The 26,210-nt window shown below is 41.7% G+C and overlaps 1 protein-coding gene across 1 annotated transcript in view; it reads right to left on the reverse strand.

Annotated features, from left to right (window-relative positions):
• Positions 1–26,210, reverse strand: part of ESCO2 (establishment of sister chromatid cohesion N-acetyltransferase 2) — a 129,769-nt gene that overhangs the window by 16,743 nt on the left and 86,816 nt on the right. The window contains exons 7-8 of the mRNA XM_053709504.1: positions 25,513–25,602; positions 5,048–5,191 (exon numbers count right to left, since the gene is read on the reverse strand). Coding sequence (XP_053565479.1) covers positions 5,048–5,191; positions 25,513–25,602 — 234 coding nt within the window. The remainder of the gene's footprint in view (positions 1–5,047; positions 5,192–25,512; positions 25,603–26,210) is intronic.

A 26,210-nucleotide genomic window follows, 5' to 3' on the forward strand; every position in this document is an offset into this window, starting at 1 on the left:
TGCAGGGCAGAGCTGTTTTCAGTGCTTGTTGTTATGGGGGCGATACAGTATTTCAAGCTACAGGCGTTTTATTTTTATGACACTAATATGTTTTAGTTCATACTCTCTAACAGATTTATGGGTTTGCCTGCTGCATCTATTTTATTAAGTAAAATATTTATATTTTATTGTCTTTAGGACTATCTCAGATATTTTACGTATAGTGGTACAAAACTCAATCTCTCATTGTGAGGAATTTTACAGCCCTGATTGCTGATGCATTTTGACTGAGGGCATGTCTGGTGCCTTCTTAGAATCCGTTTAATTTCATGCTTACATTTTGTATGGGTATCAATGCAATTTCAGAATCTCTTCTAGAAAGGAGATTTTCAGTTTTTTGGGTTGTTGCAGCTTGTGTTGGTTTTATTTAAAATACATATTTTCATTGGTGCATGATTATACTTTTATGTACATGGACACGATAATCCTATCTCTCTTAAGGTGGAATACATTTTATATTGGTGATTTTTTTTAGACAGGAGTATATAGTAGATTAATTATTCTCTACTGATTTGCTCTGTTAACCCTTTCAGTGCTAATGACGGCTCTGAGCCGTCACAGAGTTTCTCACTCGGGTGCTAATGACGGCTCAGAGCTGTCATGAGCACTCTCCCGCCTTGAGGGAGATCTGGGGGCTCCTTACTGCTCCTACCCCGGCGATCGGGCCTGTAGAGTGACAGGCAGCGCCGGGGCTTCACGTGATGCGCGGTGACATCACGCGCAATTACGCGATGACGCCACTGCGCAACTTTATTTATACTTAACAATGTTAAGTATAAGAGGAGGGGGCATGCTGCTACAGACCCCCAAGATCCACTGTTGGAAAGGTAATCGCCTAACCTTTCCAACAGTCTTGGGAGTCTGTAAAAAAAAAAAATTTCAAAAAGAAAAAAAAGAAAATATTAGCACCCAGGTGGGAAATGACTTAGCAGCCAAAGGGTTAATATAATTTATCCCTCTTGGGATCTTTGTTTTTACCTGATATACTTATTTTAATCTCCCCAGTATTATTTTGTGCTGGAGTTTTTTCCTGATAGGATATATATTGCTAAACTTTTCTGCCTGGTATCAAAAAGGTCTAGAGTTCAGCTGTGCCTGCCTGTTCTTCAGTCATCTTACTGCACTTAACAGCCTGCGGTAGTAGACTGATGGTTAGCTTAGCTGCCTAGCAAGCAGAAGTTTTGCTGTTTGAATCCAGCTACAGCTACTTGCACTTTGAAGTGTGTTTGTAAGCTGTTTTCTTTTTTGTTTGGCTTTGTTTTTTTTAAAGGTGCTTTGAATTTAACAAATCTGTTAGATCTCCGGGTTTATCTTCTTTTGCCTCTGATCTATCCCTGTGAACTCAGGGAACCTGGTAGTTTGATGAACCCCTTTTCTCCTATCATCTTCTGGAAGGCCTTTTCAAGAGTGTAGTTCTGAGTAGATATAAAGTTACCTCTCAGGGAAGTGTTCTCTGGGATAACACTCAGGTGAGGTGTTCTGGAGATAGTTCTAATGTCCTGCTCCCAGCTAATGAGTGGCAAAAACCATGAAATAGCTGTCCTAGGATAGTCTGAATCTCTGTACTATCCTAGATTAGCTTAAAAGCCGTGTATACAGCGATGCTATGGCGTAAAGGGAGTAAGCATAAAAGCAGACTGAAGTAAAACAGCGAGTCATTGTGTACCTCTTTTGCATAAAAACTTATTTTCAATGTCAAGCCGCATAGATATAGGTCTAGATCACGGGACCCTCAAGTTGTGCTGGTGTAGCTAGGGGCTAACTTGTTTTCCTTGCAAGCAGACAGTTGAGAGTTTGTTTTCCTGTGTAGGTCATGGTCTTGTAATCAAGGTCTTGGCCGTGTTATTCAGGAGCGGGCCTTGGAGATCCTAACCGCTTCAGCTTGGCCTCAACACTTGAGTTATGAATCTGGCGATTTATCGCTTAGTCCTGTCTGAAGAAGTTTTCTTCAGAAAGTGTCTGTCTCTCTGATCTAAATTTGTTAGCTTGTTACATGTTGGATTTATCATAAGGTCTGGTGATCCTATCTCTTCTGGTGGTCTCGAGGCATCCCTTGGCTCAGGGTGAGAGTTCCTCACATTTTCCCCACTGCCTCTTTCCTTCTGACTAAGAGTTATCATTGTTTGGCTTATTAGGAAGCTGGACAGTAGCATCCTGAGAGGATTACGGTTCTCTCTACCATGCTGCGTCTTTTTATTGGACTTTAAGAATGTAGCTTCTATAGGAACAAATCTGTATGGCGACAACTTGGTCCTCAATTTTTATTTAAAGGTTGATGTTTGTCTCAGCTGAGCTTCTTTTTGGAGTAAGGTTCTTCAAGCGGTGGTGCCTTCAGTTTGGGCCGACATGTCTGTTCTCCCTGCCTGTCCATTCTGTGTCCTCTCTGGCTTGGGTATTGGTTTGCCAACAGTAATTGAATGGAATCGTGAACTCTCCATGCCATTGGAAAGAAAACAAAATTTATGCTTACCTGATAAATTCTTTTATTTCCTGGCATGGAGAGTCCACGACCCGCCCTGAGTTTTTTTTATAGCGGAGTTTTATTTCTAACCTTCAGGCACCTACATACCCCTAGTGTTCTCACTTTCCTTTATTAACTCGGCTGAATGACTGGGGAGTATGGGTAGTGGGAGGATACTTAAGTTCTGGCTGGGGTGTCTTTGCCTCCTCCTGGTGGCCAGGCGGTGAATTTCCCAACAGTAATTGAATGCAATTGTGGACTCTCCATGCCAGGAACGAAAAGGAAATTTATGCTTACCTGATAAATGTATTTATTTTACGATATGACAAGTCCACGGATTTCATCCTTACTTATGGGATTACGCCTCCTGTTTAGCAGAAAGTGGCAAAGAGCACCACAGCAGAGATGTATGCAGAGATTATATATATATATATATATATCTTCCCTTCCCTCCCACTCCAGTCATTCAACCGAAGTTAGGAAGAGAAACGAAAAGCCAAAAGGTGCAGAGGTGACTGAAGTTTAACAAAAATAATTACCTGTCTTAGAAATGACAGGGTGGGCCGTGGACTCGTCATATCGTAAAATAAATAAATTTATCAGGTAAGCATAAATTTCCTTTACTTTTACAAGATATGACGAGTCCACGGATTTCATCCTTATTTATGGGATACAATACCAAAGCTATAGGACTCGGATGAAAGGGAGGGACAAGACAGGAACCTAAACGGAAGGCACCACTGCTTGAAGAACCTTTCTCCCAAAACCAGCCTCAGATGAAGCAAAAGTGTCAAATTTGTAAAATTTGGAAAAAGTGTGAAGAGACGACCAAGTTGCAGCCTTGCAAATCTGTTAAACAGAAGCATCGTTTTTAAATGCCCATGAGGAAGCCACAGCCCTAGTGGAATGAGCCGTAATTCTTTCAGGAGGCTGCTGTCCAGCAGTCTCATATGCCAGACGGATGATACTCTTCAGTCAAAAAGAAAGAGGTAGCCGTAGCTTTCTGACCCCTACGCTTTCCAGAAAAAACAATAAATAAAGAAGATGATTGACGAAAATCCTTAGTCGCCTGCATGTAAAACTTCAGGGCACGGACCACGTCCAAGTTATGCAACAAACGCTCCTTCTTAGAAGAAGGATTAGGACACAAGAAAGGAACAATTTCCTGATTAATATTCTTATTAGAAACAACCTTAGGAAGAAAACCAGGTTTGGTACGTAAAACCACCTTATCAGAATGAAATATAAGTTAAGGAGAGTCACATTGAAACGCTGAAAGCTCGGAAACTCTACGAGCAGAAGAAATAGCAACAAAAAATAAAACCTTCCAAGATAACAACTTAATATCTATGGAATGCATGGGTTCAAACAGAACCCCTTGAAGAACATTAAGAACTAAATTCCAACTCCAGGGTGGAGCAATTGGTCTAAACACAGGCTTGATTCTGGTCAGAGCCTGACAAAAAGACTGAACGTCTGGAACATCTGCCAAACGCTTGTGTAGTAAAATCGACAAAGCAGAAATTTGTCCCTTTAAGGAACTTGCTGATAACCCCTTCTCCAATCCTTCTTGGAGAAAAAAATAAAATCCTGGGAATCCTTACCCTACTCCATGAGTAACCCTTGGATTTGCACCAATAAAGATATTTACGCCATATATTATGGTAGATCTTTCTAGTGACAGGCTTACGTGCCTGAATCAAAGCTAGGTTGAACGACCAAGGCACTGCCAAGGCATTTATCAGTTCGGCATGAGGATCCCTTGACCTGGATCCGTATCTTGGGAGCTTGGCATTCTGACGAGACGCCATTAGATCCAATTCCGGTCTGCCCCATCTGAGAATCAGAGTGACAAAGACCTCCGGATGGAGTTCCCACTCCCCCGGATGAAACGTCTGTCTGCTTAAAAAGTCAGCTTCCCAGTTGTCCACTCCTGGGATGTAGATTGCTGACAGATAACAAGAGTGAGCCTCCGCCATCGAATTTTCTTGGATACTTCTGTCATCACTAAGGGACTCCTTGTTCCTCCTTGATAATTGATGTAAGCCACAGTCGTGATGTTGTCCGACTGAAAACGGATGAATTTGGCCGAAGCCAACTGAGGCCAAGCCCGAAGCGCATTGACTGAGTCCACACACCCTGAGCTTTCTCCCTTAGAAAAATAGTACTCACTGGCACCATTTTAAAATAAAAAAAAAAACTTCTTGATTGAAGAATCTAAACTAACACCTCACTTTACCTCTTCCTATCACTAACACAGGCAAAGAGAATGACTGGGGTGGGAGGGAAGGGAGGAGCTATATATACAGCTCTGCTGTGGTGCTCTTTGCCACTTCCTGCTAAACAGGAGGCGTAATCCCATAAGGATGAAATCCGTGGACTCGTCATATCTTGTAAAAGAAAATAATTTATCAGGTAAGCATAAGTTTTGTTCTATCTGAAACATGAAAGACAAATATTTGGTTTCATTGGGTCCCTTTAAAGGTCTTTACACACATTAAATAAAGTGATTCACTTAGTTGTATTATAAATATGGTTTAAACATACCTGTCTGATTGGCTCTGCAATTAGACACCCAACTATCTTCTTCTCATTTGACACAAACATATAGGTTCTGGTCTTGCTTGGGCAACTCAGAGTGGGCTGTTTAAATCCAAGTTCTGTGTCTACAAGTTCTCGCACCTCTTCTGCCTGAAAGTAAAAAAAAAAGTTATATAAAAAAGTAAAAAGCATACAAGCTGCAATAGTCCCACTGTATAAAAAAGTAAATTTATGCTTACCTGATAAATTAATTTCTTCTATGGTACGACACGTCCATGGATTCATCCTTTACTTGTGGGATATTATCCTCCTGCTAACAGGAAGTGGCAAAGAGCACCACAGCAGAGCCGTCTATATAGCTCCTCCTTTAGCTCCACCCCCAGTCATTCAACCGAAGGTACAGGAAGAAAAAGGAGAAACTAAAAGGTGCAGAGGTGACTGAAGTTTAAAATAAAAAAATATAATATGTCTTAAAATGACAGGGCGGGCTGTGGACTCGTCGTACCATAGAAGAAATTAATTTATCAGGCAAGCATAAATTTACTTTTCTTCTATAAGGTACGACGAGTCCACGTATTCATCCTTTACTTGTGGGATACAATACCAAAGCTACAGGACACGGATGAACGGGAGGGACAAGACAGATGGTTAAACAGAAGGCACCACTGCTTCAAGAACTTTTCTCCCAAAAATAGCCTCCGAAGATCGAAGACCAAGTCGCAGCCTTACAAATCTTTTCAACAGAAGCATCGTTTTTAAAAGCCCATGTGGAAGCCACCGCTCTAGTAGAGTGAGCTAATCCTTTCAGGAGGCTGCTGTCCAGCAGTCTCTTATGCCAAACGGATGATGCTTTTCCGCCAAAAAAAAAGAGGTAGCCGTAGCTTTTTGACCTCTACGTTTCCAGAATAGACAACAAACAAAGAAGATGTTTGATTGAAATCTTTGATTGCTTGCAAGTAAAACTTCAAAGCACAAACCACATCCAAGTTGTGCAACAGACGCTCCTTCTTAGGAGGATTAGGACACAGAGAAGGAACAACAATTTCCTGATTGATATTCCTATTAGTAACAACCTTAGGAAGGAATCCCGGTTTGGTACGCAAAACCACCTTATCAGCATGGAAAACAAGATAAGGCGAGTCGCATTGTAATGCAGATAGTTCAGAAACTCTTCGAGCCAAAGAGATAGCAACTAAAAACAGAACTTTCCAAGATAGAAGCTTAATATCTATGGAATGCATAGGTTCAAACGCAACCCCTTGAAGAACTTTAAGAACTAAATTCAAACTCCATGGCGGAGCAACAGGTTTAAACACAGGCTTAATTCTAACTAAAACCTGACAGAACGTCTGGAACATCTGTCAGACTCTTATGCAGTAGAATTGATAAAGTAGATATCTGTCCCTTTAAGGAACTAGCTGATAGCCCCTTCTCCAATACTCCAAAATCCTAGGAATCCTGATCTTACTCCATGAGTAGCCTTTGGATTCGCACCAATAAAGATATTTACGCCATATCTTATGATAAATTTTCCTATTGACAGGCTTTCGAACCTGAATCAAGGAATCTATGACCGACTCAGAGAAACCCCGCTTGGATAAAATCAAGCGTTCAATCTCCAAGCAGTCAGCCGCAGAGAAACTAGATTTGGATGCTGGAACGGACCTTGAATCAGAAGGTCCTGTCTCAGAGGCATAGTCCATGGTGGAAGAGATGACATGTCCACCAGGTCTGCATACCAATTCCTGCGTGGCCACGCAGGTGCTATCAAAATCACCGAAGCTCTCTCCTGTTTGATTCTGGCAATCAAACGAGGAAGGAGAGGAAACGGTGGAAACACATAAGCCAGGTTGAACGACCAGAGTACTGCTAGAGCATCTATCAGTACTGCCTGAGGATCCCTTGACCTGGACCCGTAACAAGGAAGTTTGGCGTTCTGACGAGACGCCATCAGATCCAATTCTGGTGTGCCCCATTGCTGAACCAATTGTGCAAACACCTCCGGATGTAGTTCCCACTCCCCCGGATGAAAAGTCTGATGACTTAGAAAATCCGCTTCCCAGTTCTCCACTCCTGGGATATAGATTGCTGATAGATGGCAAGAGTGAGTCTCTGCCCATTGAATTATTTTGGTAACCTCTATCATCGCTAGAGAACACTTTGTTCCCCCCTGATGATTGATATATGCTACAGTCGTGATATTGTCAGACTGGAATCTTATGAATCTGGCCGAAGCCAGCTGAGGCCACACCTGAAGCGTGTTTTATATCGCTCTCAGTTCTAGAATATTTATCGGGAGGAGAGCATCCTCCTGAGTCAACAAACCCTGTGCTTTCAGGGAATTCCAGACTGCACCCCAGCCCAATAGGCTGGCGCCCGTCGTCACTATGACCCACGCTGGCCTGCGGAAACACATTCCCTGGGACAGATGATCCTGTGACAACCACCGAAGAAGAGAGTCTCTGGTCTCTTGATCCAGATTTATCCGAGGAGATAAATCTGCATAATCCCCATTCCACTGTCTGAGCATGCATAGTTGCAGTGGTCTGAGATGCAAGCGAGCAAACGGAACTATGTCCATTGCCGCTACCATTAGTCCGATTACCTAGATACACTGACGGCCGAGGAATGGAATGAAGAGCTCGGCAGGTGGTTAAAATTTATTTCCTGACCTCCGTCAGAAAAGTTTTTATGTCCACCAAATCTATCAGAGTTCCCAGGAATGGAACTCTTGTGAGAGGGATAAGTGAACTCTTTCACGTTCACCTTCCACCCATGAGATCTGAGAAAAGCCACCAACACGATGTCCGTGTGAGACTTGGCTAGTTGGTAAGTCGACGTCTGAATTAAGATAAGGCGCCACTGCTATGCCCCGCGGCCTTAGAACCGCCAGAAGGGATTCTAGCACCTTTGTGAAAAATTCTGGGAGCTGTGGCCAACCCGAAGGGAAGAGCCACAAACTGGTAATGCTTGTCCAGAAAGATGGAATCCCCCCCTTGGAGGAGAATCTTTGAAATCTAACAGATACCCCTGGGTTACGATTTCTAAAGCCCAGGAGTCCTGAACGTCTCTTGCCCAAGCCTGAGCAAAGAGAGAAAGTCTGCCCCTACTAGATCCGGTCCCGGATCGGAGGCTACCCCTTCATGCTGTCTTGGTGGAAGTAGCGGGCTTCTTGGCTCGTTTACCTTTGTTCCAAGTCTGATTAGGTCTCCAGACTGACTTGGATTGAGCAAAATTCCCCTCTTGTTTTGCAGCAGGGGAAGCGGAACCACCTTTGAAGTTTCGAAAGGAACGAAAATTATTTAGTTTGGTCCTCATCTTATTTGTCTTATCCTGAGGAAGGGCATGGCCTTTCCCTCCAGTGATGTCTGAAATGATCTCTTTCAGTTCAGGCCCGAATAGGGTCTTACCTTTGAAAGGGATGGCTAAAAGCTTAGATTTTGATGACACATCAGCAGACCAGGACTTAAGCCATAACGCTCTACGCGCTAAAATAGCAAAACCTGAATTCTTTGCCGCTAATTTAGCCAGTTGAAAAGCGGCATCTGTAATGAAAGAATTAGCTAGCTTGAGAGCCCTAATTCTATCCAGAATATCATCTAATGGGGTCTCAACCTGAAGAGCCTCCTCCAGAGCCTTGAACCAAAAGGCAGCTGCAGTAGTTACAGGAACAATGCACGCTATAGGTTGGAGAAAAAAACCCTGAAGAACAAATATTTTCTTTAGGCGACCCTCTAATTTTTAATCCATAGGATCTTTGAAAGCACAACTGTCCTCAATAGGTATAGTTGTACGCTTAGCCAGGGTAGAAATAGCTCCCTCCACCTTAGGGACCGTCTGCCACGAGTCCCGCATGGTGTCTGATATGTGAAACATTTTCTTAAAAGTAGGAGGGGGAGCGAACGGAACGCCTGGTCTATCCCACTCCTTAGTAACAATGTCCGAAATCCTCTTGGGGACTGGAAAAATATCAGTTTAGGCAGTAACCTCTAGAAATCTGTCCATTTTACACAATTTCTCTGGAACTACAATAGGGTCACAATCATCCAGAGTCGCTAAAACCTCCCTGAGCAACAAGCGGAGGTGTTCTAGTTTAAATTTAAAAAGCCATCATATCTGAGTCTGTCTGAGGGAACATCTGTCCTGAATCAGAAATCTCTCCCTAAGACAGCAAATCCCTCACCTCCAACTCAGAACATTGTGAGCGTACATAGGATATGGCTATTAAAGCGTTAGAGGGCTCAGCATTTGTTCTCACACCAGACCTACTGCGCTTCCCCTGCAACCCAGGCAGCTTAGATAAAACCTCTGTGAGGGTAGTATTCATAACTGCGGCCATATCTTGCAGGGTGAAAGAATTAGACGCACTAGAACTACTTGGCGTCGCTTGTGCGGGAGTTAATGGTTGTGACAATTGGGGAGAATTAGATGGCATAACCCGATTCCCTTCTGACTGAGAATCATCCTGCGACATACTTTTAGTAGCTAAAATATGTTCTTTGCAATTTATTGACCTTTCAGTGCATGAGGGACACATTCTAAGTGGGGGTTCCACAATGGCTTCTAAACATATTGAACATTGACTTTCCTCAATGTCAGACATGTTGAACAGGCTAGTAATGACTACAAACAAGCTTGAAAACACTTTAATTAGTGAAAAAATAATCTTAAAAAACGGTACTGCTCCTTTAAGAGAAAAAAAGTATACACGTTCTGCAAAACTGCTTTAAAATACACCAAACTATTCAAATTTTTGATAGACTCAATTTGTGTAGTTAAGTTTGCCCCACAAGAAAAACATAATTTATGCTTACCTGAAAAATGTATTTCTCTTGTAGTGTATCCAGTCCACGGATCATCCATTACTTGTGGGATATTCTCCTTCCCAACAGGAAGTTGCAAGAGGATCACCCACAGCAGAGCTGCTATATATCTCCTCCCCTCACTGCCATATCCAGTCATTCGACCGAAACAAAACGAGAAAGGAGAAACCATAGGGTGTAGTGGTGACTGTAGTTTAATTAAAATTTAGACCTGCCTTAAAAGGACAGGACGGGCCGTGGACTGGATACACTACAAGAGAAATAAATTTATCAGGTAAGCATAAATTATGTTTTCTCTTGTTAAGTGTATCCAGTCCACGGATCATCCATTACTTGTGGGATACCAATACCAAAGCTAAAGTACACGGATGATGGGAGGGACAAGGCAGGAACTTGAACGGAAGGAACCACTGCCTGTAGAACCTTTCTCCCCAAAACAGCCTCCGAAGAAGCAAAAGTGTCAAATTTGTAAAATTTTGAAAAGGTGTGAAGCGAAGACCAAGTCGCAGCCTTGCAAATCTGGTCAACAGAGGCCTCATTTTTAAAGGCCCAGGTGGAAGTCACAGCTCTAGTAGAATGAGCTGTAATCCTTTCAGGGGGCTGCTGTCAAGCAGTCTCATAGGCTAAGCGTATGATGCTCCGAAGCCAAAAGGAGAGAGAGGTTGTCGAAGCTTTTTGACCTCTCCTCTGTCCAGAGTTAACGACAAACAGGGCAGATGTTTGACGAAAATCTTTAGTAGCCTGTAAGTAAAACTTCAAGGCACGGACTACGCCCAGATTATGCAAAAGACGTTCCTTCTTTGAAGAAGGATTAGGACACAATGATGGAACAAAAATCTCTTGATTGATATTCCTGTTAGAAACCACCTTAGGTAAAAACCCAGGTTTGGTACGCAGAACTACCTTGTCTGAATGAAAAATCAGACAAGGAGAATCACAATATAAGGCAGATAACTCAGAGACTCTTCGAGCCAAAAAAATAGCCATCAAAAACAGAACTTTCCAAGATAAAAATTTAATATCAATGGAATGAAGGGGTTCAAACGGAACTCCCTGAAGAACTTTAAGAACCAAGTTTAAGCTCCACGGGGGAGCAACAGTTTTAAACACAGGCTTAAATCCTAACCAAAGCCTGACAAAATGCCTGGACGTCTGGATCTTCTGCCAGACGCTTGTGCAAAAGAATAGACAGAGCAGAGATCTGTCCTTTTAAAGAACTAGCTGATAAGCCTTTGTCCAAACCCTCTTGGAGAAAGGACAATATCCTAGGAATCCTAACCTTACTCCATGAGTAACTCTTGGATTCACACCAATAAAGATATTTACGCCATATCTTATGGCAGATTTTCCTGGTGACAGGCTTCCGAGCCTGTATTAAGGTATCAATGACTGACTCGGAGAAGCCACGCCTTGATAGAATCAAGCATTCAATCTCCATGCAGTCAGTCTCAGAGAAATTAGATTTGGATGATTGAAAGGACCTTGTATTAGAAGGTCCTGCTTCAGAGGCAGAGTCCATGGTGGAAGAGATGACATGTCCACTAGGTCTGAAATCCAGGTCCTGCGTGGCCACGCAGGCGCTATCAGAATCACTGATGCTCTCTCCTGTTTGATTTTGGCAATCAGTCGAGGGAGCAGAGGAAACGGTGGAAACACATAGGCCAGGTTGAAGAACCAAGGAGCTGCTAGAGCATCTATCAGCGTTGCTCCCGGGTCCCTGGACCTGGATCCGTAACAAGGAAGCTTGGCGTTCTGGCGAGACGCCATGAGATCCAGTTCTGGTTTGCCCCAACGATGGACCAGTTGAGCAAACACCTCCAGATGGAGTTCCCACTCCCCCGGATGAAAAGTCTGACGACTTAGAAAATCCGCCTCCCAGTTCTTTACGCCTGGGATGTGGATTGCTGACAGGTGGCAAGAGTGAGACTCTGCCCATTGAATTATCTTTGAGACTTCTAACATCGCTAGGGAACTCCTGGTTCCCCCTTGATGGTTGATGTAAGCCACAGTCGTGATGTTGTCCGACTGAAATCTGATGAACCTCAGTGTTGCTGAGGCCAAGCTAGAAGAGCATTGAATATTGCTCTTAACTCCAGAATATTTATTGGGAGGAGTTTCTCATCCTTAGTCCACGATCCCTGAGCCTTCAGGGAGTTCCAGACTGCGCCCCAACCTAGAAGGCTGGCATCTGTTGTTACAATCGTCCAATCTGGCCTGCGAAAGGTCATACCCTTGGACAGATGGACCCGCGAAAGCCACCAGAGAAGAGAATCTCTGGTCTCTTGATCCAGATTTAGTTGACGGGACAAATCTGAGTAATCCCCATTCCACTGACCTAGCATGCATAATTGCAGCGGTCTGAGATGCAGGCACGCAAATGGCACTATATCCATTGCCGCTACCATTAAGCCGATTACTTCCATGCACTGAGCCACTGACGGGCGTGGAATGGAATGAAGGACACGGCAAGCATTTAGAAGTTTTGATAACCTGGACTCCGTCAGGTAAATTTTAATCTCTACAGAATCTATAAGAGTCCCTAGGAAGGAGACTCTTGTGAGTGGTGATAGAGAACTCTTTTCCACGTTCACTTTCCACCCATGCGACCTCAGAAATGCCAGAACTATCTCTGTATGAGACTTGGCAATTTGAAAGCTTGACGCCTGTATCAGGATGTCGTCTAGATACGGAGCCACCGCTATGCCTCGCGGTCTTAGACCCGCCAGAAGTGAGCCCAGAACCTTTGTAAAAATTCTCGGGGCAGTGGCCAACCCGAAGGGAAGAGCTACAAATTGGTAATGCCTGTCTAGGAAGGCAAACCTTAGGAACCGATGATCTTTGTGAATCGGTATGTGAAGGTAGGCATCCTTTAAGTCCACTGTGGTCATGTACTGACCCTCTTGGATCATGGGTAGGATGGTCCGAATAGTTTCCATTTTGAATGATGGAACTCTGAGGGATTTGTTTAAGATCTTTAGATCCAAGATTGGTCTGAAGGTTCCCTCTTTCTTGGGAACCACAAACAGATTTGAATAAAATCCCTGTCCTTGTTCCGTCCGCGGAACTGGATGGATCACTTCCATTACTAGGAGGTCTTGCACACAGCTTAGGAAAGCCTCTTTCTTTATCTGGTTTGCTGATAACCTTGAAAGATGAAATCTCCCTTGTGGAGGAGAAGCTTTGAAGTCCAGAAGATATCCCTGAGATATGATCTCCAACACCCAGGGATCCTGAACATTTCTTGCCCACGCCTGGGCGAAGAGAGAAAGTCTGCCCCCCACTAGATCCGTTTCCGGATAGGGGGCCGTTCCTTCATGCTGTCTTGGGGGCAGCAGCAGGCTTTCTGGCCTGCTTGCCCTTGTTCCAGGACTGGTTAGGTTTCCAGGCCTGTCTGGAATGAGCAACAGTTCCCTCTTGTTTTGAAGCGGAGGAAGTTGATGCTGCTCCTGCCTTGAAATTTCGAAAGGCAGGAAAATTAGACTGTTTGGCCTTTGATTTGGCCCTGTCCTGAGGAAGGGTATGACCCTTGCCTCCAGTAATGTCAGCAATAATTTCATTCAAGCCAGGCCCGAATAAGGTCTGCCCCTTGAAAGGAATGTTGAGTAATTTAGACTTTGAAGTCACGTCAGCTGACCAGGATTTAAGCCATAGCGCCCCACGCGCCTGGATGGCGAATCCGGAATTCTTAGCCGTTAGTTTAGTCAAATGAACAACGGCATCAGAAACAAATGAGTTAGCTAGCTTAAGCGTTCTAAGCTTGTCAATAATTTCATTCAATGGAGCTGTCTGGATGGCCTCTTCCAGGGCCTCAAACCAGAATGCCGCCGCAGCAGTGACAGGCGCAATGCATGCAAGGGGCTGTAAAATAAAACCTTGTTGAATAAACATTTTCTTAAGGTAACCCTCCAATTTTTTATCCATTGGATCTGAAAAAGCACAACTGTCCTCAACCGGGATAGTGGTACGCTTTGCTAAAGTAGAAACTACTCCCTCCACCTTAGGGACCATCTGCCATAAGTCCTGTGTAGTGGCATCTATTGGAAACATTTTTCTAAATATAGGAGGTGGGGAAAAGGGCACACCGGGTCTATCCCACTCCTTGCTAATAATTTCTGTAAGCCTTTTAGGTATAGGAAAAACGTCAGTACACACCGGCACCGCATAGTATCTATCCAGCCTACACAATTTCTCTGGAATTGCAACTGTGCTACAGTCACTCAGAGCAGCTAATACCTCCCCAAGCAATACACGGAGGTTCTCAAGCTTAAATTTAAAATTAGAAATCTCTGAATCAGGTTTCTCCGAGTCAGAGATGTCACCCACAGACTGAAGCTCTCCGTCCTCATGTTCTGCATACTGTGACGCAGTATCAGACATGGCTCTAACAGCATTTGCGCGCTCTGTATCTCTCCTAACCCCAAAGCTATCACGCTTGCCTCTTAATTCAGGCAATCTAGATAATACCTCTGACAGGGTATTATTCATGATTGCAGCCATGCCCTGCAAGGTAATCGCTATGGGCGTCCCTGATGTAATTGGCGACATATTAGCGTGCGTCCCCTGAGCGGGAGGCGAAGGGTCTGACAAGTGGGGAGAGTTAGTCGGCATAACTTCCGCCTCGACAGAACCCTCTGGTGATAATTCTTTTATAGATAAAGACTGATCTTTACTGTTTAAGGTGAAATCAATACATTTAGTACACATTCTCCTATGGGGCTCCACCATGGCTTTCAAACATAATGAACAAGTAGGTTCCTCTGTGTCAGACATGTTTAAACAGACTAGCAATGAGACTAGCAAGCTTGGAAAACACTTTAAAACAAGTTTACAAGCAATATAAAAAAACGTTACTGCGCCTTTAAGAAACACAAATTTTCCCAAATTTTGAAATAACAGTGAAAAAATGCAGTTTCACTAACGAAATTTTTACAGTGTATGTAATAAGTTAGCAGAGCATTGCACCCACTTGCAAATGGATGATTAACCCCTTAATACCAAAAACGGAATAACAAATTACAAAAACGTTTTTTAAACAGTCACAACAACTGCCACTACTACTACTGTGGCTTTTTACCTCCCTCAATACGACTTTTGAAGCCTTTTGAGCCCTTCAGAGAAGTCCTGGATCATGCAGGAAGAAGCTGGATGTCTGTGTCTAATTTTTGCTGCGCAAAAAAGCGCTAAAATAGGCCCCTGCCACTCATATTACAACAGTGGAAAGCCTCAGGGAACTGTTTTTAGGCAAAATTCAAGCCAGCCATGTGGAAAAAACTAGGCCCCAATAAGTTTTATCACCAAACATATATAAAAAACGATTAAACATGCCAGCAAACGTTTTAAAATACACTTTTATAAGAGTATGTATCTCTATTAATAAGCCTGATACCAGACGCTATCACTGCATTTAAGGCTTTACTTACATTACTTCGGTATCAGCAGCATTTTCTAGCAAATTCCATCCCTAGAAAAATATTAACTGCACATACCTTATTGCAGGAAAACATGCACGCCATTCCCCCTCTGAAGTTACCTCACTCCTCAGAATATGTGAGAACAGCAAAGGATCTTAGTTACTGCTGCTAAGATCATAGAAAACGCAGGCAGATTCTTCTTCTAAATACTGCCCGAGATAAACAGTACACTACGGTACCATTTAAAAATAACAAACTTTTGATTGAAGAAATAAACTAAGTATAAAACACCACAGTCCTCTTACGACCTCCATCTTTGTTGAGAGTTGCAAGAGAATGACTGGATATGGCAGTGACGGGAGGAGCTATATAGCAGCTCTGCTGTGGGTGATCCTCTTGCAACTTCCTGTTGGGAAGGAGAATATCCCACAAGTAATGGATGATCCGTGGACTGGATACACTTAACAAGAGAAATGAAGCCAGTGTACCCTCAATAAAGTTGCCAAAAAAAAAAAAAAAAAAAAAAAGTTATCAGCACTCCCAGATCATTAAATATTTGCCCACAAACATTCAAAAACCAGTGTCAAACATTTTTTAATTAGCCCCTTATGCAAGCTTAGTAATACCCTTCTATAGCTCTTAGGATTACTGCTTACCCTTACCCTCATGGGTATACTGTCAGCCTTTCTGAAATACCAGTGTCTCTCCAGAAAAAATGACTGAACATACCTCACTGCTATATAGCATGAAAACGTTCCTCACACTGAAGTTTCTTGTACCCCTCAGCCTCTGTGGGAACTGCACTGGATCTTAGTGACAAATGCTAAGATCATCATCCTCCAGGCAGAAGTCTTCATCCATCTGCTGCCTGAGAGTAAATAGTACACACCGGTACCATTTAAAAACAAAAAACTCTTGCTTGAAGAAATTAAAAACTAATAGTTTATCACCTCTTTCACTTTACCCTTCCTAGTACTTAGAGTAGGCAAAGAGAATGACTGGAGGGTGGAGCTAGGGGAGGAGCTATATAGGCAGCTCTGCTGTGGTGCTCTTTGCCACTGTTAGCAGGAGGAGAATATCCCACAAGTAAAGGATGAATCCGTGGACTCGTCGTACCTTATAGAAGAAACATAATTTATGCTTACCAGATAAATTCCTTTCCTTCCTGGTAGGGAGAGTCCACAGCTTCATTGATACTCTTATTCAAGCCCGTAAACCAGTTACTCGCCGTATCTACCACAAGGTGTGGAGGACCTACTTATTCTGGTGTGAAGAGCGTGGTTTTTCCTGGCACAGACTTAAGGTTGCCAGGATGTTATCTTTTCTCCAGGATGGGCTGGAGAAGGGTCTTTCTGCTAGTTCCCTGAGGGGACAGATTTCGGCCCTGTCGGTTTTATTGCACTGAGCTTAGGATCAGACCTGTGTTTAGATCTGGGGCTCCTCCTTGGAGCCTAAATCTTGTTCTTCTGGTTTTGCAACAGGTTTCGTTTGAGCCTCTGCATTCAGTTGACATTAAATTGTTGTTATCTTGGAAGGTTCTCTTTTTATTGGCTATTGCCTCTGCACGCAAAGTTTGAGATCTCTGCTTTGCAATGTGAGCCCCCTTATCCGATTGTTCATGCAGATAAGGCAGTTTTACATACTAAATTAGGCTTTATTCCTAAGGATGTGTCAGATCGCAACATCAATCAGGAGATTGTGGTTCCTTCCTTGTGTCCTACTCCTTCATCGAAGAAACATTTACTTCACAATTTGGATGCGTTTCACACCTTGAAGTTCTATCTTCAGGCTACTAAGGAGTTTAGACAATCTTCCTCTTTGTTTGTTATTTAAGGAAGCGTAAGGGGCAGAAGGCTACTTCAACTTCCCTATCTTTTTGGTTAAGGAGTGTCATCCGCTTATCTTACGAGACAGCGGGACATCGTCCTCTTGAGAGGATAACACTAGAGCAGTGGCTTCCTCTTGGGCCTTTAAGAACGAGGCCTCTATGGATCAGATTTGTAACGCGGCTACCTGGTCCTCCCTCACATACTTTTTCAAAATTTTACAAGTTTGATGTTTTTGGGTCTGCTTCTTCCTTTTTGTTCCCTCCCGTTATTCATTCAGTGTCCTCTGGAGCTTGGGTATAGTTTCCACAGTTGTGGAACTCTCCCTATCTTAGGAAGGAAAAACATAATTTATGTAAGAACTTACCTGATAAATTCATTTCTTTCATATTAGCAAGAGTCCATGAGCTAGTGACGTATGGGATATACATTCCTACCAGGAGGGGCAAAGTTTCCCAAACCTCAAAATGCCTATAAATACACCCCTCACCACACCCACAATTCAGTTTAACGAATAGCCAAGAAGTGGGGTGATAAAAAAGTGCGAAAGCATATAAAATAAGGAATTGGAATAATTGTGCTTTATACAAAATCATAACCATCACAAAAAAGGGCGGGCCTCATGGACTCTTGCTAATATGAAAGAAATGAATTTATCAGGTAAGTTCTTACATAAATTATGTTTTCTTTCATGTAATTAGCAAGAGTCCATGAGCTAGTGACGTATGGGATAATGATTACCCAAGATGTGGATCTTTCCACACAAGAGTCACTAGAGAGGGAGGGATAAAATAAAGACAGCCAATTCCTGCTGAAAATAATCCACACCCAAAATAAAGTTTAATGAAAAACATAAGCAGAAGATTCAAACTGAAACCGCTGCCTGAAGTACTTTTCTACCAAAAACTGCTTCAGAAGAAGAAAATACATCAAAATGGTAGAATTTAGTAAAAGTATGCAAAGAGGACCAAGTTGCTGCTTTGCAAATCTGATCAACCGAAGCTTCATTCCTAAACGCCCAGGAAGTAGAAACTGACCTAGTAGAATGAGCTGTAATCCTCTGAGGCGGAGTTTTACCCGACTCAACATAGGCAAGATGAATTAAAGATGTCAACCAAGATGCCAAAGAAATGGCAGAAGCTTTCTGGCCTTTTCTAGAACCAGAAAAGATAACAAATAGACTAGAAGTCTTTCGGAAAGATTTAGTAGCTGCAACATAATATTTCAAAGCTCTAACAACATCCAAAGAATGCAACGATTTCTCCTTAGAATTCTTAGGATTAGGACATAATGAAGGAACCACAATTTCTCTACTAATGTTGTTGGAATTCACAACTTTAGGTAAAAATTCAAAAGAAGTTCGCAACACCGCCTTATCCTGATGAAAAATCAGAAAAGGAGACTCACAAGAAAGAGCAGATAATTCAGAAACTCTTCTGGCAGAAGAGATGGCCAAAAGGAACAAAACTTTCCAAGAAAGTAATTTAATGTCTAATGAATGCATAGGTTCAAATGGAGGAGCTTGAAGAGCCCCCAGAACCAAATTCAAACTCCAAGGAGGAGAAATTGACTTAATGACAGGCTTTATACGAACCAAAGCTTGTACAAAACAATGAATATCAGGAAGAATAGCAATCTTTCTGTGAAAAAGAACAGAAAGAGCAGAGATTTGTCCTTTCAAGGAACTTGCGGACAAACCCTTATCTAAACCATCCTGAAGAAACTGTAATATTCTCGGTATTCAAAAAGAATGCCAAGAAAAATGATGAGAAAGACACCAAGAAATATAAGTCTTCCAGACTCTATAATATATCTCTCTAGATACAGATTTACGAGCCTGTAACATAGTATTAATCACAGAGTCAGAGAAACCTCTTTGACCAAGAATCAAGCGTTCAATCTCCATACCTTTAAATTTAAGGATTTCAGATCCTGATGGAAAAAAGGACCTTGAGACAGAAGGTCTGGTCTTAACGGAAGAGTCCACGGTTGGCAAGAGGCCATCCGGACAAGATCCGCATACCAAAACCTGTGAGGCCATGCCGGAGCTACCAGCAGAACAAACGAGCATTCCTTCAGAATCTTGGAGATTACTCTTGGAAGAAGAACTAGAGGCGGAAAGATATAGGCAGGATGATACTTCCAAGGAAGTGATAATGCATCCACTGCCTCCGCCTGAGGATCCCGGGATCTGGACAGATACCTGGGAAGTTTCTTGTTTAGATGAGACGCCATCAGATCTATTTCTGGAAGTTCCCACATTTGAACAATCTGAAGAAATACCTCTGGGTGAAGAGACCATTCGCCCGGATGCAACGTTTGGCGACTGAGATAATCCGCTTCCCAATTGTCTATACCTGGGATATGAACCACAGAGATTAGACAGGAGCTGGATTCCGCCCAAACCAAAATTCGAGATACTTCTTTCATAGCCAGAGGACTGAGAGTCCCTCCTTGATGATTGATGTATGCCACAGTTGTGACATTGTCTGTCTGAAAACAAATGAACGATTCTCTCTTCAGAAGAGGCCAAAACTGAAGAGCTCTGAAAATTGCACGGAGTTCCAAAATATTGATCGGTAATCTTACCTCCTGAGATTCCCAAACTCCTTGTGCCGTCAGAGATCCCCACACAGCTCCCCAACATGTGAGACTTGCATCTGTTGAAATTACAGTCCAGGTCGGAAGCACAAAAGAAGCCCCCTGAATTAAACGATGGTGATCTGTCCACCACGTTAGAGAGTGTCGAACAATCGGTTTTAAAGATATTAATTGAGATATCTTTGTGTAATCCTTGCACCATTGATTCAGCATACAGAGCTGAAGAGGTCGCATGTGAAAACGAGCAAAGGGGATCGCGTCCGATGCAGCAGTCATAAGACCTAGAATTTCCATGCATAAGGCTACCGAAGGGAATGATTGTGACTGAAGGTTTCGACAAGCTGCAATCAATTATAGACGTCTCTTGTCTGTTAAAGACAGAGTCATGGACACTGAATCTATCTGGAAACCCAGAAAGGTTACCCTTGTCTGAGGAATCAAAGAACTTTTTGGTAAATTGATCCTCCAACCATGATCTTGAAGAAACAACACAAGTCGATTCGTATGAGATTCTGCTAAATGTAAAGACTGAGCAAGTACCAAGATATCGTCCAAATAAGGAAATACCACAATACCCTGTTCTCTGATTACAGACAGAAGGGCACCGAGAACCTTTGAAAAAATTCTTGGAGCTGTAGCTAGGCCAAACGGTAGAGCCACAAACTGGTAATGCTTGTCCAGAAAAGAGAATCTCAGGAACTGATAATGATCTGGATGAATCGGAATATGCAGATATGCATCCTGTAAATCTATTGTGGACATATAATTCCCTTGCTGAACAAAAGGCAAGATAGTCCTTACAGTTACCATCTTGAACGTTGGTATCCTTACATAACGATTCAATATTTTTAGATCCAGAACTGGTCTGAAGGAATTCTCCTTCTTTGGTACAATGAAGAGATTTGAATAAAACCCCATCCCCTGTTCCGGAACTGGAACTGGCATAATTACTCCAGCCAACTCTAGATCTGAAACACAATTCAGAAATGCTTGAGCTTTCACTGGATTTACTGGGACACGGGAAAGTAAAAATCTCTTTGCAGGAGGTCTCATCTTGAAACCAATTCTGTACCCTTCTGAAACAATGTTCTGAATCCAAAGATTGTGAACAGAATTGATCCAAATTTCTTTGAAAAAACGTAACCTGCCCCCTACCAGCTGAGCTGGAATGAGGGCCGCACCTTCATGTGGACTTAGAAGCAGGCTTTGCCTTTCTAGCAGGCTTGGATTTATTCCAGACTGGAGATGGTTTCCAAACTGAAACTGCTTCTGAGGATGAAGGATCAGGCTTTTGTTCTTTGTTGAAACGAAAGGAACGAAAACGATTATTAGCCCTGTTTTTACCTTTAGATTTTTTATCCTGTGGTAAAAAAGTTCCTTTCCCACCAGTAACAGTTGAGATAATAGAATCCAACTGAGAACCAAATAATTTTTTACCCTGGAAAGAAATAGAAAGTAGAGTTGATTTAGAAGCCATATCAGCATTCCAAGTCTTAAGCCATAAAGCTCTTCTAGCTAAAATAGCTAGAGACATAAACCCGACATCAACTCTGATAATATCAAAAATGGCATCACAGATAAAATTATTAGCATGCTGAAGAAGAATAATAATATCATGAGAATCATGATTTGTTACTTGTTGCGCTAAAGTTTCCAACCAAAAAGTTGAAGCTGCAGCAACATCAGCCAATGATATAGCAGGTCTAAGAAGATTACCTGAACACAGATAAGCTTTTCTTAGAAAGGATTCAATTTTCCTATCTAAAGGATCTTTAAACGAAGTACCATCTGACATAGGAATGGTAGTACGTTTAGCAAGGGTAGAAATAGCCCCATCAACTTTAGGGATTTTGTCTCAAAATTCTAACCTGTCAGACGGTACAGGATATAATTGCTTAAAACGTTTAGAAGGAGTAAATGAATTACCCAATTTATCCCATTCTTTGGAAATTACTGCAGAAATAGCATTAGGAACAGGAAAAACTTCTGGAATAACCACAGGAGATTTAAATACCTTATCTAAACGTTTAGATTTAGTATCAAGAGGACCAGAATCCTCTATTTCTAAAGCAATTAATACTTCTTTAAGTAAAGAACGAATAAATTCCATTTTAAATAAATATGAAGATTTATCAGCATCAATCTCTGAAACAGAATCCTCTGAACCAGAAGAGTCATCAGAATCAGAATGATGATGTTCATTTAAAAATTCATCTGTAGGGAGAGAAGTTTTAAAAGATTTTTTACGTTTACTAGAAGGAGAAATAACAGACATAGCCTTCTTGATGGATTCAGAAACAAAATCTCTTATGTTATCAGGAACATTCTGCACCTTAGATGTTGAAGGAACTGCAACAGACAATGGTACTTTACTAAAGGAAATATTATCTGCATTAACAAGTTTGTCATGACAATTAATACAAACAACAGCCGGAGGAATAGCTACCAAAAGTTTACAGCAGATACACTTAGCTTTGGTAGATCCAGCACTAGACAGCGATTTTCCTGTAGTATCTTCTGACTCAGATGCAACGTGAGACATCTTGCAATATGTAATAGAAAAAACAACATATAAAGCAAAATTGATCAAATTCCTTAAATGACAGTTTCAGGAATGGGAAAAAAGGCCAAAGAACAAGCTTCTAGCAACCAGAAGCAATGAAAAATGAGACTTAAATAATGTGGAGACAAAAGCGACGCCCATATTTTTTAGCGCCAAATAAGACGCCCACATTATTTGGCGCCAAAAATGACGCCACATCCGGAACGCCGACATTTTTGGCGAAAAATAACGTCAAAAAATGACGCAACTTCCGGCGACACGTATGACGCCGGAAACGGAAAAGAATTTTTGCGCCAAAAAAGTCCGCGCCAAGAATGACGCAATAAAATGAAGCATTTTCAGCCCCCGCGAGCCTAACAGCCCACAGGGAAAAAAAAGAGTCAAATTTTTGAAGGTAAGAAAAAATGAATAATTCAAATGCATAATCCCAAATATGAAACTGACTGTCTGAAAAATAAGGAAAGTTGAACATTCTGAGTCAAGGCAAATAAATGTTTGAATACATATATTTAGAACTTTATAAACAAAGTGCCCAACCATAGCTTAGAGTGTCACAGAAAATAAGATTTACTTACCCCAGGACACTCATCTACATGTTTGTAGAAAGCCAAACCAGTACTGAAACGAGAATCAGCAGAGGTAATGGTATATATAAGAGTATATCGTCGATCTGAAAAGGGAGGTAAGAGATGAATCTCTACGACCGATAACAGAGAACCTATGAAATAGACCCCGTAGAAGGAGATCACTGCATTCAAATAGGCAATACTCTCCTCACATCCCTCTGACATTCACTGCACACTGAGAGGAAAACCGGGCTCCAACTTGCTGCGGAGCGCATATCAACGTAGAATCTAGCACAAACTTACTTCACTACCTCCATCGGAGGCAAAGTTTGTAAAACTGAATTGTGGGTGTGGTGAGGGGTGTATTTATAGGCATTTTGAGGTTTGGGAAACTTTGCCCCTCCTGGTAGGAATGTATATCCCATACGTCACTAGCTCATGGACTCTTGCTAATTACATGAAAGAAACATAATTTATGCTAACCAGATAAATTCCTTTCCTTCCAGATAGGGAGAGTCCACGGCCCCCGCCCGTTTTTTCTTGCCTATGAGCAGTTTTTATTTTATTCTATTCTTCTGGCACCATTTATACCCTAATGTTTCTCCTACTTTTCCTTGTTCCCTCGGCAGAATGACTGGGGTAATGAGGAAGTGGGAGGGATATTCAAGCCTTTGGCTGGGGTGTCCTTGCCTCCTCCTGGTGGCGAGGTGTTGTATTTCTCAACAGGAAGGAATGAAGCCGTGGACTCTCCCTATCTTAGGAAGGAAAAAGCCAGCATGAACTATTTCCCTCAGAACAACTATAAAAACTCAATCCGTCTTCAAATACTCCTATACTGCACTAGGTTTTTTCAAATAGGTTTCTAATCTTAAAACTGATTTATGACAGCATAATTTAAAACACATTCTAAAAGATCTACAACATAGTGTAAGGTAGGACTTTAACACTAGGTCCCAGCTGGTGTGGCAATAAGGGCGGTTATTTTGATGGACACTTGGGGTGGAGGCTATACTTAAGGACAGCAAACTAAAAATGCTGGTAAAAAAACTAGAATAGGCAGGATAAACAGGATTAGAAAGAAAATGGGCGCCTCAATGAAATCCATATGTGGTATATAATAAAGAAGGTAAATAGTAAAACTCACAATTTTTGAAGGCACTAGATAGTGTAAACAGGCAGGCTGACACTTGCAGTAGTCAGCTAACTGGATACTGATCCTGTATCAAGGTAGAGACCAGTTCTCGGGTAAGATCACAGGTAAGTTTGAATCCACGTATCAGACAACAGGCTGAAAATATGGTGCAGGCAAACCAATTGTGAAGTAACAGTTTGTAAAGTTCTCTGTGCAGATAGAGCAAATTCAATCTGAATAATCAGGCAGAAAAACTCCTCCGTATATAAATGTTAAGAGACACGTATAATATTGCTGCAACGCGTTTCTCAACCACACAACACGGTCGTTTCATCAGGCATAAAAATAAGATAAAAATTCTTACTTTTATGCCTGATGAAACGACCGTGTTGTGTGTTCGAGAAACGTGTTGCAGCAACATTATACTTGTCTCTTAACATTTATATATGGAGGAGTCTTTCTGCCTGATTATTCAGATTGAATTTGCTCAGAGAACTTTTCAAACCATTACTTCACAATTGGTTTGCCTGCACCATATCTTCAGCCTGTTTGATACTTTGATTCAAACTTTCCTGAGAACTGGTCTCTACCTTGATACAGGATCAGTATCCAGTTAGCTGACTACTGCAAGTGTCAGCCTGTCTGTTTACACTATCTAGGTGCCTTCAAAAACTGAGTTTTACCATTTACCTTCTTTATTATATACCACATATGGATTTCACTATGAGGCGCCCATTTTCTTTCTAACCTAGATCATTGAGGTGAATGGCGATCATTCCCCCAAGTGGAGCTGCCTGATACACTCCTTTTTTACTTGGATTGGAAATAAAATTTCAGCAATTGAACTTTTGTTTCTTTAACATGAACACTATTTCTGTCATTTATTAAGGTTAACCAATTTCACATTTGTCACCAGAATTTATTAATTTATTACTTTATCATGTTAAATAATATTTTTTCAATTTTACAAATTTTTATTCATTTTTGAGAGTCCACTTACCATTCATACACCTTTTAAAACCAGATTTTTTTTTACACTTATTCACATCACAAACATTTCTACAAATTCCCTTTTTTTTCACTAGTTATTTTTAGTGCGCCACCTCCTGGGTGTTTGATCACCCTCACTTTTCACAGGATAAACAGGAATTTGTATTTGGAGATTTGCAAGCTCAATGGGAAACAAACACTTCCATTCCCACAGAATAGTACAGTATTAAGGAATCGTACTGAATCTTTAAGGTTGGGCAAACAGTCAAGGGTGCAAAACGAGTTACTCATTCTGCGTTGAATGGCACCAGTGAGAAAGAAAGTATGTCTCTTTGGCTGGCGTGCAACACAGAGAGTTATCCCATAGGATGTTATAAAGATTGAGTGTGCACCTACTAGTATAGAATGTGTGGAACAACTTGTCACTGGCATCTCTAGCCACCTTAGATAGAAAAACTGCACGCTCCATCATTATAAAATTATTTTGGGCTACATTTTATTTCCCTAATTATGTATATTGTAAGCAGAAGAACACTGACGTAACCAATAACAGACATACCTTTTTTATTGCATATTTAGGATCATCTGGTAAAATCATTATGATTTTACCATCCCAGAATTCAGCAACAACACGCTCCTTCTTCCAGCCCTGCAATAAAATATATAGGTAAATAGTCACAATACCGTAATTTATTCAGTAACAAAAGCAGAACTAGTCTAGTAAGTACCCTACACCACATGGAAAACCAAATAGCCATAATTATAACAAGATAAAATCAAATGAATGAAATTTGTTTAGCAAAAAGGTATTCAAAATGCTAGAAGATCCTTGCAGTGGGAAGAAATAAAAGGAAGGATATTTTAAGAAGGCTACAAGGAGGACTCAGAGGGCCCAATGGAAAAAAAAACAAACAAAAAAAAAAACAAACACACAATCACTAAGCCTCACAGGAGCTTCCCTCAAGGAATTATACATAAAAACACACACCCCACAACAACAGGCTTCCCCCCCTGTGAGATGTCTCCCATTTAAAGTAATTGAGCCCACGGGAAAATGAAACATTGCTGGCGATAGAGAAGTTAGCAGGGAGCACTTTAAAAATGAAATCCTGCAGACTAAACAAATCGCATTACTCTGCTTCTATTTTCATCTTAACATGTTTTTTTCTATTAAGATAAGAGTTTAGCACATTTTGACACAATCTTGCACCTTTAAGTTTGCGGGGGAAAAAAAGTGAGATCTACAGGGTGGGGAGA

Source organism: Bombina bombina, chromosome 4, assembly GCF_027579735.1.
Source record: "Bombina bombina isolate aBomBom1 chromosome 4, aBomBom1.pri, whole genome shotgun sequence".
In the NCBI taxonomy this organism is placed as follows: domain Eukaryota; kingdom Metazoa; phylum Chordata; class Amphibia; order Anura; family Bombinatoridae; genus Bombina; species Bombina bombina.